Source organism: Arachis stenosperma, chromosome 4 (assembly GCF_014773155.1).
Source record: "Arachis stenosperma cultivar V10309 chromosome 4, arast.V10309.gnm1.PFL2, whole genome shotgun sequence".
In the NCBI taxonomy this organism is placed as follows: Eukaryota; Viridiplantae; Streptophyta; class Magnoliopsida; order Fabales; family Fabaceae; genus Arachis; species Arachis stenosperma.
Genome location: NC_080380.1, coordinates 148,404,307 through 148,423,281, shown reverse-complemented (window position 1 = coordinate 148,423,281; position 18,975 = coordinate 148,404,307). Strand labels below are relative to the sequence as shown.

General features: G+C 33.9%; 2 protein-coding genes across 2 annotated transcripts; both read right to left on the bottom strand.

Moving 5' to 3' along the window:
* Positions 1–244: 244 nt before the first annotated feature.
* On the bottom strand, positions 245–9,223 carry LOC130973849 (importin beta-like SAD2). Its single transcript, XM_057898534.1, has 22 exons — positions 8,731–9,223; positions 8,143–8,278; positions 7,966–8,053; positions 7,663–7,812; positions 7,205–7,367; positions 6,765–6,949; positions 6,509–6,682; positions 5,955–6,100; positions 5,741–5,864; positions 5,487–5,667; positions 4,721–4,880; positions 4,589–4,630; positions 4,394–4,512; positions 3,896–4,094; positions 3,488–3,619; positions 2,863–2,966; positions 2,561–2,740; positions 2,138–2,277; positions 1,867–2,006; positions 1,569–1,729; positions 1,187–1,313; positions 245–1,101 (listed from the first exon to the last, which is right to left on the bottom strand). Exons 1-22 carry the CDS (start codon positions 8,818–8,820, stop codon positions 941–943), a joined length of 3,102 nt encoding a protein of 1,033 aa, XP_057754517.1. The 5' UTR covers positions 8,821–9,223; the 3' UTR covers positions 245–940.
* Positions 9,224–10,247: 1,024 nt separating this feature from the next.
* On the bottom strand, positions 10,248–14,046 carry LOC130973218 (WD repeat-containing protein VIP3). Its single transcript, XM_057897653.1, has 2 exons — positions 13,581–14,046; positions 10,248–11,186 (listed from the first exon to the last, which is right to left on the bottom strand). The coding sequence occupies exons 1-2, from the start codon at positions 13,917–13,919 to the stop codon at positions 10,572–10,574; spliced, it is 954 nt and encodes a 317-aa protein (XP_057753636.1). The 5' UTR covers positions 13,920–14,046; the 3' UTR covers positions 10,248–10,571.
* Between the last annotated feature and the right edge of the window lie 4,929 nt (positions 14,047–18,975).

The following is an 18,975-nucleotide window of genomic DNA, read 5'->3' as shown; positions in this document are numbered from 1 at the left end:
AGAGAGAATCCGATTTGATCGAGTGTGGCAACGTGACAACACAAACGTGATGCTTTTTGTAAAAGCAAGCGCCAACCCACTAAGATTTATATGCATCATCCATGAAATGGAAATACCAGAAGCACTTTATTTTTCTTTTCCGGTACATTAACATTGTTCTTCTCTTAAAAGGGCACCTGTGATCATCAGAGAATTGGAAATGAGCGAATTAAGACAATAATTTAAAGAATTAATCGAACTTAAATGAGGCAATACCGTAATGTCATTATTTTAGGTATTTTGTACTGCCAGTGTAATCTTTCTCCATTGCAATTTGCAAGGGACAAAGTGATCGAAAAAAACAAAAATCGAGCTGATTTTTTTCCCACAACATATTACACATAAATGAAGAATTGATCATAAATGTTTTACACCCTGCATTGATCCAACCACCCTTAAGAGGCTTGTATAACTCATCTGATGACCGAAAAATTATGACAAAGAAAAGGCTTCTTTACGAAAAAACAAAATTTTCTTAATACCACCCTTCACCAAAAAATTTTACCAATTCGGCAAATTGGCGACCCTAATACATTCCCCATCTATGTGACAGGCAACAAATATTACATAACTAATTTCCATTGAATGGGCACATTCCACCAAAAGAATGGCCCCCCAAAAGCACCAAAACCAATAGATTTGACATGACCTGGAGAAAGTGTCAACTCCCACGGTTGTTTGAAAGCAACATCCTTCCCAGTCAACGGGGAACAAAAGCTCCGGCCGCTTCAAAACTGCAAATTCTTTGAGGCCCAAAACCTAATTTGCGACCAGAGCTAGCAAACGCCTCAAATAAATAGGCAACCCCTGTGATCCTACTAAAGAATGGGTCGAAAACTGAAAACCTGAGAGAAAACCCCAAAAGAGAAAGGAACAACACTATTAATGTACATTCAGATGCTTAAGAGGCTGTTGCAGCTGATAACTTCTCCAACTTTTCCTTCTCAATCTCTGCTCTTCTCTGCTCAGCATGTTGGGCAACGCCGTTGGCAAGAGCTTGATAATTGAACTCGAGTGTGCGGGTAAGGTTCTCGAACCTGGAGGGGTCTGATGATTGTATAGCTACAAGAGTTATATGAGGGCATGTCAGACAACAGCAAAAATAAATGATGTTGTATATAACAAATGTAACCAATTTCAAGATTACCTTTGACTGTATCCACAAATAAAACAAAAGGATCCACCTCATCAATTGGGGACTGTAACTCTTCATCATCACTATAGTCGTCATCAGAATCATCATCATCCTCATCATTGGGTCGGAATGACTTTGCCTATGGGCAACAGACATAAAGGAAAAAGATAAAAAATATATACATATATAAAAAAAAAAAAAACAAAAACAAAACGCCGTCCAGAAAACTATAAATTTGAATGGTCAGGCCCTATTTTTGAAAAGTAGACCTGTTAAGACAATACAACTGGTCAACTGGAACTTGCCATATGTTGGTGGAATTGATAAATCTAGTATTCTATATTAGATTCAAATTTTACATATGCATGCAAATGTTATTTAGGTATAATCTCACCTGCTCAGCCAACTTTCTAAGGGTCATACTGTCAGCTTCATCCCCATCCTCAGCATCAACTCCCATTTCCTTGTCAGAACCATTGACATCCTCATCTTCGTCATCTGTTTGAAAACCATCCATATCATCATCATCTTCAGCTTCTTCCTCTTTTATAGCTTCTGTATGAGTTAGACTGAATGTTAGGCACACCACAGATTACACAAATGTTATATGGCCAAGAAAAACAGAGAAATCAACTGCCCTTAATGAATACAAGATTGTAACATCTCGTCAACGGAAGGGCAAACATAGATACCTGCAACTTGTTCCTTGTAGGCAACTAGAAGTTCAAGAGTGGCTCGGAACACTCTGCCTAAAGCCTCGCCAGGCAATTGATCGGCTGGGAGTGCCAGTAAAGATGTAAGACCAAGACAGCAAACTTTCTTCTCATGTTCCCTGCATAAAGATTATCAATTTATGACAAGTAAGACCTTCAAATTATCACAGAAAACAGCTTCTCCTGTTTGTTTGAAACAGCTAAGTAAAGCTAGAATAAGGGCTAAAGAATGGGTAAGAAAAGAACAAACCTTTTGAAATTAGTGCGTACACCACTCTTCTTGACTTGTTGCAACAAATGAAACCAGAGAGTGAAGACTTCAGTTGCAACACCTAACTTTTGCAATATGCCGAGGGTAAGTGCTGCATTGTAGTAAAGAGCATCTGCAATCTGGAAAAACTAGCTCTTAGAGGGAATTATTATATCTTTAGCCCCGGACAATCTTACATAAGCTTGAAAAAATTATACTAGATTAACTGAATCTGTGGTCAATCAAAAATACATCTAGGTTGGAATTTAAAAATATATCGGAAAAGTAAAAACCATAATTATTCTGCCAAGCAAAGTAATGCCAAAAGTCAAGAATAAGTTTTTTTAACTTTTAGTAAGAGAAAAATGGGCCCAGAAAATCTAGCTACGGTAACAGAAGCTAATTTTATCGGCAACCCCTTACCACTTGTATGAGAAGACATTTCAAATACGATTTCTCGGTTCGATGCAAACGTTCAACTGTGATTCTAAGATATGGCTCAACCCAATGATCCACCTGTCCTCTGCAGTTCTGGAAGACAACTTCAATAAGTTTTGGAGCTGGCACAATATCATTGTCCTCCATATTTTTGTCTGCCATGATCTGCAACATGAAATATGAATCGTGACAACATTAGTAAGAGCAAAAATAATAACCACCATTTTGAACAACCAAATTTCATCATAGAAGGTGATAACTCGAGCAATAATGAGAAAATAACTTACAGATGAAATCATATTCCACAGACTCTGTTGATAGTCAGGTTCTTTACAAGTAAGGAAATGAGCAGTTCCTCTTGAAATATAGTTGTCCAAAGGAACCAAAATATCTGCAAATGTTTAGAGGTTAATATGTATCTAGAAGTTATGGAAAACAATGAAAAATTATCTAACAAGGCAACCTATATGCACAAATACCCCCTTCTCCCCAAAAATGAGCACATAATTTGAACCTACACCAAATGTACTTGGACCAGTACAGGCACAGGGTTAATGTACCAATTGAAAGTTATATAATGTAAAAACTCATCTCATTTAAGCAGAAAAAAGCTTATGTTATGGTTTTAGCTATTTTCTTTATCAAATGATGATGACCTAATTTTCTAATCAGATAATAAGAATATTTATCTTCTTCATGGAGGATCTCCTGCCTCCCATCTTCTTGTATCATCTATCTTTTCTTGATTATACTTCTTTTATCAAAGGGGAAAAAACGAATTTATCTTCAGGTTTAGTGGGATACACCAACTATCTCCAGCTTTTAGTACACCATTAAAGCAATAAGTAATCCACGTATTATCAAAAATATGCGCATGAAAGTGAGTGGATAGCTAATGAAGTGCTAACATACTTGGAAAGAAGTCGATTGCCCAATCTGCAAGTGCTTCCATCATCAATGGCCAAAGACTCCACATATCCAATGATATTGTTGGAGAGAAGAAGGTCATATACGATACAATCTCCAAAACTTCCTCAAAAACCTCTGCAGGCATGGACAGATGACAATGGATACAAGCATGAACATTCAAGCAAAGTAAGTTTGATTTGTAAACTATAAACAGTGTGCAAATTAAACAAGCATGTTTGTAACTTCACCTTTTAATTGGAACTCATTACATATATAATCTAAAACGATGAATATCCTAAATTCTCAATAAAGACCATAAGACCCATTGGGGCGGAAGGGGAACATAGCATAAAATTTACATCAAAATTCAACAGTAAGATAGAAAATTGTATCAAATGAGGGGGCATGTACCTTGACCATCAGTTGTTAACATTCTACGCATTATGGGAAGCAAAGTTGGCTCAATTTGAACAAAAAGGTGAGGAAGCCTGCTCACTGACTCGAGGATTGTGCTTATGGCACGCAAACAGCCAACAGCAGCTAGAGCACCTGGATCGTCGGCTTCTTCATCCGCTTCTGCAGAATTCATGCACTTCCAAAATGCAGCTGCCTGTTGAAAAAAGATAAAAAAAAAAAATAAAAGACACAACTGTTATTCAACATAAAATTCCTAGCTATCTAAATCAAGTAAATGTTTTTAGAAGCAGCCCAGTGCACAAGCATTCCGCGATAACGCAGGGTCCGGGAACGGCCGCACCCAATGGGCGTAATGTAGACAACCTAACCTGATAATTACATCAGTGGCTGTTTCCACGACTCGAACCTGTGACCTCAGAGACAACTCAAACCGTTGCTCCAAGGCTCCCCTTCAAGTAAATGTTTATAGAATCAACTGAAAAAAAAAATTACCAAATTTTGGCACAGCCCAAGAGCATATGGTGCCATTTCTTCCCCAAATTTGTCCACAATTGTCTCCAAAGTAAATACAAGGTCCTCATTCTCAACCTCATCCATCAGTTTGAAAAATTCTGTAAAAAATTCAATTCAGCCCTGCCTGTTCAGTAAGACAAATTAATATTGAAGATAAAATTTCCAGACACGTACCATCAAGGAGCTGAGGAAGAATAGGGCGGATTTCATTCAAATCTGCAACAACACAGAAAAGACATTAAGGATAAATAATATCAACCACATAGAGAGAAGTACTGAAACCAAAAAGGAAAAAAAAGGTACCACCTTTGCAAGCTTCGATGAAAGACCGCAAAGCAAATACTGAATCAACTCGAACAGGAAGTTCAGAATCTCGGATTTTGGATACAACACAGTGCAATGCTTTTCGGAAATTGTTCTGATCTGAGAAATTAATATGGGCATACTGTCCTGCAACCCATGCAGCCTGTTTTCCAATGCAAAATAGAGTGCACCAAAAATTATTAAGAATTGAGAAATTAAAATTTCATGATCATTATCTTTAACCCAAATTCAAATTAGCTTACACAAAATCAAACTAAAATATGGAACTGCAAACAAATAATGTTTAACTTATAGTAAAGCCAACAGGAAGAAAATTGAAATTTCAAAAGATTATGTAATGGGTAATTCCACTATTTCCCTGCATTTATGTTCTGTACTTGAATGGACCCCACATTTTGCATACTCCCAACTTGTAGAGCATTGGCAAGGTATAACTCATGGCAGGAGAGAATAATATTTTTGGGATGAACATCGTCAATATATAAACTTTCATCGTTTTAAGCTCATTTTCTGAATTTTGGATAATTTAGTAACGCCACTTTTTTTCTTTATGGACTAGTGGTTCGCTATTGAACCAAATAGTACCACCTTCCTCCCCCATAAGAGGCAGTCTTAATTATTCATTCATACCCTAATTTTCCATTCATGACTTGCAAATTTCCTCTATTTTATTTTAAGACGTTCTTATTGCTTCTAAACAAAGGAGTAAAAGAAAGAAAGGGAGGTGTAAGATAATAGGACAGTATACCTTGGCCCTAAGGTGCCCTTGAGTACTGTCAAACTCAGGGAAAACATGTTGAACTAACATACGCTCAAGTTCAGATTTGTATGGTTCAGTTTGCTTCAATTTGTCACAGAGTGCCCCAATGGCAAGAAGGGCACCATCTTTTTGTCTATATGGCTTGTATTCTACAGGAGCTTCATCATACCTACCAGAATAAGAACATAAATATTGCAACCAACTGTAATCTTTAATTTACTAACAATAAATCAGACATTTACCTTCTGAAAATCTCCACAATGAACTGAATGAACTTATGAAGATTTTCTTTCCCACGTTTTCTCACTAACTCACTCACAAAATCCATGGACGCAGTCCTCGGACTGTACAGATCTTCAATAATGTCTACAAGAGAAAGCCAAGACATAAGCAATCTCACTCCAATTACAAAATGTTAAAACATTGTTTACATGTTCAACCAATAATGGTACTTACCATAGCCTTTCCTCACATATTCATGTGGATCTTCATCCCAAAGCTTTTGATCATTATCATTAAAGCACATAAGAGGGAAGACTATTTCAAAAAGGAGGATATCAAGCCTAGGCTGTAGCAGAGTATACATGTTGTTCCTTGAAATACTGCATACAATAAAGAATTGAGAAAGGGTAAATTCCAAATTATTGGGGCAAATTAACAATTTAACTACTTGTAAACTTTAAGGATTCATAACTTATCAAATAACAGAAAGATATTCCAGGGTCTAATTGGAAATTTGGTAATTACAAACAATATAGATGTACCATCAGATGTAAAATTCAACTATGTGCTTAAAAGTCATTCATAACTAACATCTGTAACAGACTAGCAACAAGAATAACTGTAAATTAAAGGATTAGTATTTATATTTTTTCTAGAAACTATGTTGGGAAAGCTGTGTATCTTCTACGATTTCCTAAAGCAAGGGGGGAACAAAGGGGCACCATAATGAATGGAAGGAAGCTATGTAGTTCAGATATACAAAATTACAACAAAAACCATAAAATTACCTGTTGCTTAGATATTGAAGGATTAAGTTGATAACTCTGTCGGGTAAATAGCCACCAACGCGGATAACATTTAATAAATTTAAGTGACACTCCAAAATCTGTCCTGCAAAATGCTTTTGAAACATTTGTGCAAATGCTCTATTCTCCGGATTTTGAAGCTTCAGGTCTCCAAATCTGTAACAACGTAATAAAATATTCAACCTAACAACAATGCTCACAGCAACTTATCAATTAAAATTTGATGAATCAAACATACCGAGTGTAGAGCCTATTAAGGATGTGAACTGTCCATTTCTTGACCTTCCACCAACCCCATGATTTTCTAAGCTCAGGATCCGTAGGTTGGCCTTCCACTGGGACAGGTCTCTCCAATACATTTAAAAACAGTACCATCCAGGCATTGAATATATTTTGATCAAACAGTAACTTTGGAATCTCCAACTGCAAAATATATATATGACTACAATCTCAGAATTGCAATAGTAAATTACATAAACAAGCAGAAGAAACACCAAATAAAGTTCACAGAAAAAATTGAGATTGTGGCAAAGATTATCAAAACTAAACAAGCATTAACATAAAGTTGGCATTTTATTTGTTCATGTCATAAACTCAGCTCCATAATTGAGAACAGGAGGCTCTTATCTATGGCTATAATAAACCTTTCAGTTAAGAAATACATAAAAGAAAACTTACATATATTGATGACCAGAATATTTTACATATGAGTTTGATTAAATCTGCCACTTCAAGCGATGGATTGGCAATCTGGACAAGCTTATTAAATATATTGAGAAGGTGAGGAAATGTTTCGTCAACGATGCGATAAACTGGTGTCCTCTCCTCATCTGACTTAAACCTGAAAACAAAATCACATAATTTATAGAACCAGCATATTATAAGCAAAAACAATATGAAAAGGGAAAAGAAAATGAAATAAACGGAAATAAAAACCTTCCAAGATTCTAATTAATACTCATCAAGATTTTAAAAGATAAAATTAAATAATCATAAGATATGAAAGAGGAAGTTGGTAGTTCAATATATTTTTGCTTTTCTTTTTCCAATCTACAATTACAACATAAATAGGAACTCGTGGATCAGAAAGAAAAGGGCACGCCAAAAAAAATTTGAATGATATAACAGCTACTTACTCATATTTCCTGGCAAGAATCCGCAGCACAAATAAGGCACCATAGACTTGTTGATCCTGTAGATTGTGCTTCACCCAGTCGAGAAGATGGGGCCACTGCTCAGGATAATCAGAATGTATAATTGTTTTCAAGCACTCACCAAGTTGCACCCTACAAATAAAAGTAGACAAAGAACACAAGTAACATGGAAACAACTATGTTATGATTATCTTCCAGCAAGTTACAATACATGTGGCATCAACCAAATTGAATCAAAATAAAGAACATGTTGGTATCAAACACGAACCAGCCACAAAATAGTACCTCAATAGAGGAGGAACCTGAGTCACAAACACAAGGACGTGATCCCTCACCAAATCTTTGTCACTTTGCAATATCTTCTCTGGGGCATCTAATTCAAACAAGAAATGGTGTGCAATCAGCAATCAAACAAAGGATCCACTGTCTAACTACTATTCTAGAAGCAATATAAAGGCATACCAGATTCAAGAGGGGACCAATTCTTCGCAATAAAGTTCTTGAAATGAATGCTAGCAACTTGACGTACACCCATATCACAGTTGTTGTCAACAATGATTTGCAACAACCTCACCAGATGCTGAGGCGCAAACTGGAACTGTAGAAGACATATATAATATAACTTAGAAAACTCATTTAAGTTGAATACTATTAGATTCAATTACCATCCACACCAAAATATTCACAAGCTATAATAAGTGAGATTGACACCTAAACCAACCATAAAGCTGAATTATCCTTTTCTTTTCACTATGCCCATTATTCCTAAACACTTCACTCCAATGAAATACTTATCAAATTAAAATTCGAAAGCTATGCTGCAACACAAAATTGACACCACTACCAACATCCAACGACAAAATCAAATTTCGTTTCAAAATCTAGTTACTTTGTAAATAGCACAAGCTTTCAAAGTCTAATTACTATCCAAATAGCCCAAGCAATTCAAACATTCAACAACATGATCAATAAACACATACCCCATTCAATCCCAATCTCAATACCGATCAGCATCTAAATTTAACAATCAGAAATCGAATAAGCTCAAACCTGATCCAAACTCTGCTCAGCTGCTTTGCGTTCATTGGGATTCGGACTCAGAGCAGCTTGGAGCACAACAGCGAGACTAGGAAGATCCATATCAACCACCTCGATCAAATAAACTCCGATCAGAGCTGCCAAACTTCAAAATTTTCAGAACAGATAAGGAATCTAAACCCTAGGAAGCGCGTTCTCTAGGGTTTAGAGAGAACAACGACGAATCGAACAGAGAGTTTTTGCAAGCGTGCGTGCTATTTCTCTGTCTTCCTCCCTCTGTGTGTGTGCAGTTTCCGAAGAGAGAGAGAGAGAGAGAGAAGAGAGAGAGAGTTGGAGAGAGAGCGAAGACGAAGGTGGAGAAAGCTGGAGGCTATTTAAACAACTAGGGTTTACGCTTTTACGGGTTTTTAACCATTCTTCGATTCTTCGTCGTAGTTTAAAAAATCACTATAATTCCCCATATACCCCACGCACACACTCTTCACTTCTCTGTCTAGCTGGTTGGTTATCGTCTCTGTTTGGATCCTGGAATACGTTAAAACCGTACGGTAATGGGGTTTTACGTTGGAATGAGATAAACGACGTCGTATAGGGCGTTGATGTAGGGGAATAAGGTCAGTGGTGGTAACTTCTTTGTTTCTGTTTGTTTGGTAAGTACATTGGGCTTTTTCACTGTTTGGATGGAAGGTGCTGCTTTTATGGGTTTTGGCTGCCAACTTCACCTAATTCACGTACTGCAGCATCTACCGCTTCCCATTTTTTTATTCCCGATTCCTTTTTTACTTTGTCTCGTTGGCGCTTTTTTTTTTTTTTTTTGCCCTTCTCTTTTTTTTCTTTTCTGTCACTTTTAAGATGTAATTACTAATTAGGGTTTTGTTCCAAAACTAAAACGATATGATTATAGTTCAATTTGTGTTTTGAAAACATTCAACGAGTCTGGAAAATAAGTGCCACATTTAGGATTATTTTAGACTAGATATTGGGTATTATCAACCTAATGTATTTGGAGAATTTTTCATTTATTTATTTATTTTGACAAAGAGTAATTTGAACATAGTGTAAGAAATTTTCTTAATGTTTGGCAACTTATGATCGTCGTAGTGGAAAGAAAGAGAGTTTTAACCCAAAAAAACTGAAACGACGTGGTTTCCAAAAAGTCTGGGTTCGAAACCAATGCGCCATCGTTTGAGTAGTGTCCACCGTGTCATATAATTGCATCAAATCAGCATTCTGGTGATGGAGATTATCGCATGGGCAAGTTAGAGCCACACTTGCAAATTTGGGAGTTCTAATTGGAACCAACGAAATTGTGGGAATCATTCTGAGTATCGAGCTAAATTTCAGGGACCAAATTGAGATTTAATTCGACTTTGATAGTACATATCTCTATTAAAACTTAAGGGCATTTTTTTAAGTTAGTGCTTAGTGGTGTTATTTGATTGGAAAAGAAAGGATGAACTTCCTTAAATGTATAAATTGTACAACATATATAAGTAACAAAAGAGTGTGAAAGAGATAAATTAATAAAAATGCAGTTAAAGGAACAAAAGGATAACACACACCTAGAATAATCTTGGACCAAGATTTTGTTTCATGACAAACTTGGTTAGGTCTGATAGGACCACTCCCATTGCTAAGGATAAATTAGAAAATGGCAATATAAATTTAATGCTTGATCGCAACGAGGAACAAATCAGGGGAACAAGGATACTCAATCAAATACGGATACAACATTTACAACCATGCATTTTGTTCAAGTCAGTTTGCCGTAAATAATGCACTAAGAAGTTACCACTTACCAAGGTTTCATAGAAAGTAAAAGTTACATGTCGTCATTGCGCATATCATCTAATTCAGGAGTAATCGTACAAGGATACGCTCTTATCATCCGAAACACTGGCAAGGCGACCGCCTCGTCCATCCGGTCTAAATGCTACTCCCCACACTTGATCTGTATGGTTGCTCATTGTCTGCACGGACGCCCTCATGGCAAGATCCCATAGTCTTACAGTTTTATCGCTCGAACCTGTAGCAATGGCAGCCCCGTCTGGGCTCACGTCAACACACAATACCCAGCTAGCATGACCCGACATGTTGCCAACTAAAGCTTTCCCCTCAGCATCATACATGTGGACATTAGTGTCGTCCGAAGCTGTAAATAGTAGCCTTGGATCGTAAGGAGAATAAACAAGAGACCGTACTGGCATGTAGTGACCCTCAAGGTGGTGCAAAAATTTGCCACGCTGAACATCAAAGACAGAAATCGTGCCGTCCATTGAGCCACAAGCAAGCCGCTTGCCATCAGGGCTCCAAGCAACCGATAGGACGAACTTCTTACTGCCACTTTTGTCCGTGGGTTTGGATCCTTCTGGACGAGGAATGGATAAAGTAGCAACGAGTTCCCATGTGTTAGTGTCCCAAAGCTTGACCGACGCACTACCTCCACCAGCAACTGCTAAAACAGCACCCTGAAGAAAAAGAATTTTTGCCAATTCAATAACTACTACATTATAGTTAAAATGTACAATATAATCTATTCACAACAAAATCGTCAATTTTATTTACTGCTATCGCAATGCTTCAGGGCAACAGAAATTTTTGTTATAGTGTGCGCATACACTAAGTGACAAACAGATTCCATAAATGGGCACAAAGTACTAATTTGAATAAATAACCAACAGAATTGAGATATAATAAGTTTCAATTGTGGGTGAAAGCTTCATGAATGTGTTCTTTTCAGTACAAAATTTCACATATACCTGAAAATTTTCAATCTCAATTTTAAGGTACACCGGATCACCATAAGTTAAGGAGAAAGATAAAAGAAGCAACATACTAAAATGATAAATGCCAAGTATATGAACTTACAAAATTCAGAGCATAAGGTGACAAAGAAGAGCTAAAAAATATTTACTTAGAACACTGAAGAATGTCTATATAGAATCAAACATTGAAATAATTAGAAAATAATTTTGAAATGATCAATACAATAACCTCGTATCTATGAATAGGATACTTGACTTAGGGAAGAAGAAAAGGTAAAGAAAACAAAAAGTGAATTACATATTACATATGTAAAGGAAAGAAACACCGTACAAACTGACCTTTAATCAGAATAAAAGACAAATACAAAATTCTTGAAAAGGTAAACAAACAAGTATATTGTATAAGTAACGTATATTTTAAGCATGAAAAATTGCTAATGCAACTACACAAGAAACACAAAAGGGACAAAGGAAACTCAATCAACGCATGTGTTTAATCTGTCAAACTATAACATGGCTTTCACAATAACAAAAATTATGGTGACAATAATATACCCACACCAGTGATAAACACCAAGGATAAGGGAAAAGGACGAACCTAGTTATCCGATTCTCAGCCAAATCGAAAGAAAAAATAATGTTTTCAATAAGCATGGCTGACCATAAGTCCACTATCATGGTTTCTACTTGTTTTGGTCTTACTAAGACCATCCCCGAAAGAGACGTTAGAACAAGGCTACATGTGGGAAGCAAAAAAACTTCCTCCAGAAAGAAAAATGATGCATACATATATAAGAATGCAAATATTCCCTGTTAATTGTTTCAACAAATATGTTCAACATGCAGCAAGCAACCGGAATTCTGATTTAGCAGATAGGTATTCCCCTTTCAACAAAGAATATGTCTCTCATTAATCCAAAAAAATAAAAAAGTAAATGTAAATGTCGGAATAGATCATTCCCACAACAAAACTGCATGATCAAGCAAAGCTAGCTAACACGAATAGAACCAGCCATTAAATTTGCATAATCATCAGCTATTGCATTTTCATAGTCACACCAGTCACTATATATAGCTCAACCAACATCTACAAGCTTCAATTTTTGAATAAACGATCGAGCACAAGCATAAATCAACCAGAGACTATGTTTGGTTCAACCCCAATGCCGCTAGTTCTTCCCTATGCCAGTGTGGATTTGTCCTTGCTTCCAATTTATCATGGTTTTCATCATATTATCCTATTAAACCTATCATTGTTTACATGCCTAATGGTTCACATGTTGTTGCTCACAAAGGGGTGGTCAAATTTTCTTCATTAATTATTCATGATGTTTCTACCTACCACATTTTAATTTCAATTTAATTTCCATTTCTAAAATTACACACAAACTTCACTGTGAACTTACCTTTTCTCATCAGGGTTATATATCTTAAGCAAGCTCTACATAATGGTCCATCTTCTACATTTCACAAAATAAACTCCTTACAAACTTCACCTATCACACCTTCCAATTTGTGGCATTTTCGCACAACGACTTAATATTTTACCTAGACATGTTCCTTTTATTTCCTCGCACCATATAGAAACTTGTGATGTATATCATATTTCAAAGCAAAGAAAATTGCCATTTTCTCAACGCTTTAATAGAGCTAGTACCAGTTTTGAGTTATTGCATTTAGACATTTCGGTCCTTTCAAGCAAAACTCAATTCACAACATGTTAAAAATTTCATTGCCTTGATTGAAACACAAACTAATTCCAAAGTTAAAAGTATACCTTCGGATAATGGTCTAGAATTTGCCTTACATATCTCTTTTCTTCTAAAGTATAATTCACCAACTTAGTTGCGTTGAGACTTATGTTTCAATCAAATCTCCCTCTTTATTTTTGGTAATATGCCATTATTCATGCAGTTTATTTAATAAATAAAGTACCTCCTTTAATTTTAAATTCCAAAACACCCTATGAAATTTTATTTAATAAAACTCTTTTAAATTATGAAGAACTCAAATTTTTTGGGTTGATTTATGCTTATGCTCTGATATAAACGAATAGAAAAATGGAAAATAATAGCAACGTGAGAACAAACAATTAACCTTAGGGTCGAAGCACATTTGCCAGACTTCAGAAGGAGGAGCCTCGAGAGTAGCAATTGTGGCATTGGAATCAACATCGAAGACCCTAACGAAGCTATCTAGCGAGGAGGAGGCGGCGATGGAGCCGAGGGGGTGAGCTGCGACCGAGGCTACACCGAGGCAGTGACCGGTGTTGGTGCGCTCAAGAACTAGCTCGTCAGAGCGCCACATCCTGACAGTCTCGTCCAGAGAGCCGGTGAGGAGAAGCGGCGGTCGGGAGGCGGTTGAGGGGAGCCACGTGGCAGCCCAAATGGAATCATCGTGAGCGTTCTCCACCGATTTTATCCCCGCCAGTTTCATCTTAGGAAAGCCAAAAGTGAAAAAGTGTAGCGGAGAAGTGAGTTTTGTGAAGTGCAACTTCTCTTCTTCAACCTAGTTTGCTTACTTAGCTTAGCTCACTCTTGGAGTGATTTTGATTTCAACCCTGGTATACCTACATATATGTTTTTTTGAGATAACGGGCTTTACCAACAGTGTGTTGTTTTATTTGTACTAGCCCAATAAAAATAAAATAATTTATAAAAAATTGAGAAACCAAACTAAAATGAGAAATATATACTATATAAATCTCACATGTTATAAGCTTAAATACACATTTATCATAAATTATTAGAACTTAAATACAAAATCATGTATTAACCATTTAAAAAACTTATCATCTTATTTAATATTATACATGTTAATTATTTTCTAAATTATATATAAAAAAACGGATTATAAAACTCTAAATGTGCCAATTAATCAACTAGGTTTTGTAACAAAATATTGCACAAGTATAATTTCACAGATGAATTAAATAATTCAACACTTCTTTTATTTTTAAAAGAAAGATAATAAATTTGAAATTAATGAATAATTAAAAGATAAACACCAACAAATTTTTTTGGCGTCACATGTCACACGATGACCTTTAGACTCCGTTTATTTGCTCACTAGCAATAGACAGAAACATAAAGACAGTACACAGTACAATACACAAATATAAATATACATAAACATTTTATTTTGTTTGACAACAGTATACGTCGTACATAGAATTCACATTAATATAAAAATGACCTAGCATAGATATTGACACGGGATATGACACAATAGAACAGGCAGACATATAAATTTTAAAATTTTATAAAATACAAAGACATAATATATATAATATAAAATATTTTTTAAATAAATTACAATAATATTTTGATTTGTTATTGATATTAAAATATAAAATAATTTTTTAATTATTTTTAATATTTTTTTATTATATTAAAATATTTAAAATATTTTTTATTTTAATAAATAATAATATATATTATTTCTAAACTCATATCAAGAATACAAGTTAAAAATAACGACATACTGACACGTAATGATATTTAATCTAAATGTGTATGAATAAGAATTTTTTTTAATTAAACACGACAGACATGCGTATTGAACCAGTGTCGATGAATGTCAATGCCCAAAATATATCAATGAAGTATATGTACTTCATAGAAAATGACAAATTTATTCTCACCAATAACACTACTATATCCACCGTTACCATCATCCACAATCATCACCACATTTATTACCACCATTGCTACCACTATCAAATTTATCATCACCATCATCATCTATAATTATCAACAAATATTTATTGATAATTTTTTAACAATTATCATTTATCTCAAAAAAAAATAAAAAAAACATAAACAATAACCACAATAACTATAACCAAAATTAGAAAAATCACATGAGAATGAATGATAGCAACAATGGAGACGGTGAGAAATTGGTAGAGTACGGTATTACGATTTGTTGGGTCAAATACGCTAGACGGCACGGCATTAGAATTTGCTGTGTCGGGAAGGTTGGACGGCTGGTAAAGACAACTGATTTAAAAGAGTGGCGGCAGCTATGTGGAGGTGACACATATCTAAAAAACGTAAGGGAAGAAGAGTGCGGAGAGAGAGAATCGTCAGAAGCGGCAGCGACATCAATGACGGATGAAAAAAGTTTAGGGGATAAAAGTGAAAAAATCTGTTTCATAAGTTAGGCTGTGTTTGGTTCATATATAAGTGAAGACATAGATACAAATACACAAATATTGAAGACATATATATAAGGAAATACAAAATTTTCACTTTGTTTGGTAACTATGTACAAGACAGAACATAAATTGAAAATGTCAATATTATCCTTATACAAAAAAAATAATAATCACCACCATCACCACCATTAAAGATAGAAGTGGAAAAACTTATTATTTAACCTTTGTGTCTTAGTGTCTCAATAAAGTAGCAGTACACAAATTTTATGTATTTGTATACTAATGTGTACTACCGTGTCTCTTCTTATTTTATGTATTTAAAAACCAAACATGAAATATGGGTGTGAGTTGTCTCAAAATTTGGTAGATACACCCACTAAATAAACACTGCATTATGTCTCAATGTCTTAACTTTAAAGAGAGACAATAGGGCTTGTTTGGGTGAGTTTATAAGAAAAGATATTTTTTCGAGTTATCTTTTTTTAAAAGATCTTATTGAAAAGTAAAAATAATTTCATGTTTGGGTATCTCATACAAAAAGATTTTTTTATCTATCAATTATGTTTGGATATAATAATATAAAAGTACTTTTTGTTTATTTATTACATGAAAAACATATTTTTTTAAGGAAAAAAGATCTTTTAAAAAAAGATGTAAATTATAACTTCTCAAAAAAGATGTTTTTCTGATTTTTCTAGTGTTTTTACTTTTACTACTCGAAATTTACCAAACACGCTAAAAAATAAAAAAAAATCTTTTTTATCGCGCCCAAACAATACTTGTTTGGAAGCCATTATTTTGATAAAAAAAATTATTTTCGATGAAAAAATATCTTTTTTTTATTTTTTAGCGTGTTTGGTAAATTTCTAATAGCACTATAAAAAAATTTTTTTTTGAGAAGTTGTAATTTACATCTTTTTTTAAAAGATCTTTTTTTCTTAAAAAAAATATTTTTTCATGTAATAAATAAATAAATAAATATTTTTATATCATTATATCCAAACATAATTGATAAATAAAAAAATCTTTTTGTATAATATATTCAAACATAAAATTACTTTTACTTTTTTATAAAATCTTTTAAAAAATATAACTCGAAAAAAAAAATCTTTTCTTAAAAATTTGTTCAAATAAGCCTTAAAATTATATATTTTGTGGATATCTACATACTACTACTGTGTCCATTATAAATCCGTATCTCATTAAACAAACAATAGACCTATACTAGGCGTGTCTATCAGTCTATATATTAAGATCAAACAACTTTTTCATCAATCCTTTATAATTTTATCTAAGTGCAAATTTGTCTCTTCATTCCTCCCTTAAAGAGGTTCTTTGGCTGCTCTTCTTTTCCAGTACAATGAGTGCTCTATAGTGTTATAAGAACAAGTTTATTTTTGAGAATAACAAAATCCGTAATGAAGATAAAATTCATAAAACAACTCTATTCTTAGCCTAAAATTACCACTTTACCCAAATTGCATCCTCTTTAATTAAAAAGAAAGTTAATGTCTTTGAGAAAAAGCAGATATATTAGCATTATTTTGTATAAAATTTTATCAAGCCAAATTTGGATGGTGCAGTTAGGAATGTTCGTGGCCTGGCTCGACCCGAAGATTCGGTTCGGTCCCGAATTTTTTATGAACAAATTTGGTGTGATTTTATCGGGTTTAGAGTCAGATAAGGATGTCAAAAATAGACCCGATCATTATTTCGGATTGGGTCCGAGCCATAACTCGGGTCATCCGAATTCGACCCAATTGCCCGATCATCGTATACAAATAATATTTTTTGTTATTAGTAATGGATGATGACTATTTTTATGTGATATTTAAACATTGTAAACCTTAATATTTTGTGTTATTAGTCATTATAAGATTATAAGTTAATGTTTTATGTTTAAAATACATAAGACTTTAGACTAATGTATAATATTGTGTTATTTGTATTGATTTAAATATTTGGTGTTATTAGACAATATTAGTATTGATTGTAGTTATGTTTTAATTTTAGAGAATGGTTTGTTTTTGTTATATTTTTTCTAAGTGAATTTTACTATGTAAATGATGAAATCATAGTTAAAGATTAGGTGATTTTTACATGTTAAATATCTGATTTTCACCCGATTTTTATCTATTTTTTATCCGGCCCGAAAATACGAAAGTTTTATCGAATCTATGGTCAGGTTATAGTTTAAAAATTAGATCTGATATATATTTCGAATCGGGTCTAAATTAAATTAATTTCAGTGTGGCTGGACCCATATGACCCGACCCATATACACCCCTAAGTACAGTCACTAAGAATAGAAAAGTACCTTGCGATAGAATTGTGAAGACTGTACGGCCATATTTGTTGCTTGTTTCAGTATCAACATTGATTTATGCATGGTCACCCAAAACCGAACTTCGAGATATCCTTCTTGGTTTTGAATCTTAGCTTTACAAATATTGAGATAAAACTTTATTCTAAAACTGCAGTGAACTTGGATCTCTAATATCAATAAAATTTGCACTCTTTTAGATTTTTAGTCTCTACAATTGAATTATGATGCGATCAACTTAATTAGTCATATTTCTCGACACTGAGTTCAGAAAAAGCTAATATAAATTGACAATATTTGACGGTTACCTGTAATTAAGATGTTATTTGTTTTCTCTTTATTATTGTGCTGCTTTACATTTTTATGTGACTCTTAAAATTATTTTTTCTAAAATAGTTTACGTTTAGTTTTTTCTTTTTGGAGATTAGTCCCGTGGTTTATTGAATAAAAAAGTAGTCTCCAAAAATTTACAAATTATATAAATTTGATTTTCAGATAAAAGTAAAGATATAAAATATTTTATCTTAATTTCAAACAGCTATTTTAATAAAAATTTACATATGGAATAAAACTTTAAATTTAAAAAAACTATCTATCAAAAAGGATTATCTTAAAATTAATCAACTTTGAAATTGCTTAGAAATTAGTTAGAAAATAACAAATTACATTAAAAAAAACACACACACACAAACATAATAGACACACAAGATCTGAAAAATCTGAAACAGCTGATCGCATTGTTTGAGTTTGAAACAGAACAGCAGATTCAATGCACGTTTGAAGTTGCCAAGGAAAAAACAAACACATCCCAAGACTTCCTTATTCAGCTCACTACTATGCTCAGCTAAATCAAATAAATGGTGTCAAAACAAGTTTAAATTGTTTTGTTCCTTAATCTTTTAATTAATAATTAATAACAAAAAATAACAAAAGTGAAAACTTAAAAATAATAATTAACAAAATAACAATTAATAAGTAAAAACTCACTCCAGTCGACTTTACCTGAAGTT

What these genes read in the sequence shown, in the direction of transcription:
- LOC130973849 (XM_057898534.1), bottom strand. Translation starts at nt 8,820, where the DNA reads ATGGATCTTCCTAGTCTCGCTGTTGTGCTCCAAGCTGCTCTGAGTCCG. An exon ending in ATTGTGGAGATTTTCAGAAG is followed by an intron (nt 5,668 to 5,740) that starts GTAAATGTCTGA and finishes TTATTCTGGTAG; the next exon opens with GTATGATGAAGCTCCTGTAG. An exon ending in ATTTGTGGATACAGTCAAAG is followed by an intron (nt 1,102 to 1,186) that starts GTAATCTTGAAA and finishes TAACTCTTGTAG; the next exon opens with CTATACAATCATCAGACCCC.
- LOC130973218 (XM_057897653.1), bottom strand. Translation starts at nt 13,919, where the DNA reads ATGAAACTGGCGGGGATAAAATCGGTGGAGAACGCTCACGATGATTCC. An exon ending in AAATGTGCTTCGACCCTAAG is followed by an intron (nt 11,187 to 13,580) that starts GTTAATTGTTTG and finishes CTTTTTCTTCAG; the next exon opens with GGTGCTGTTTTAGCAGTTGC.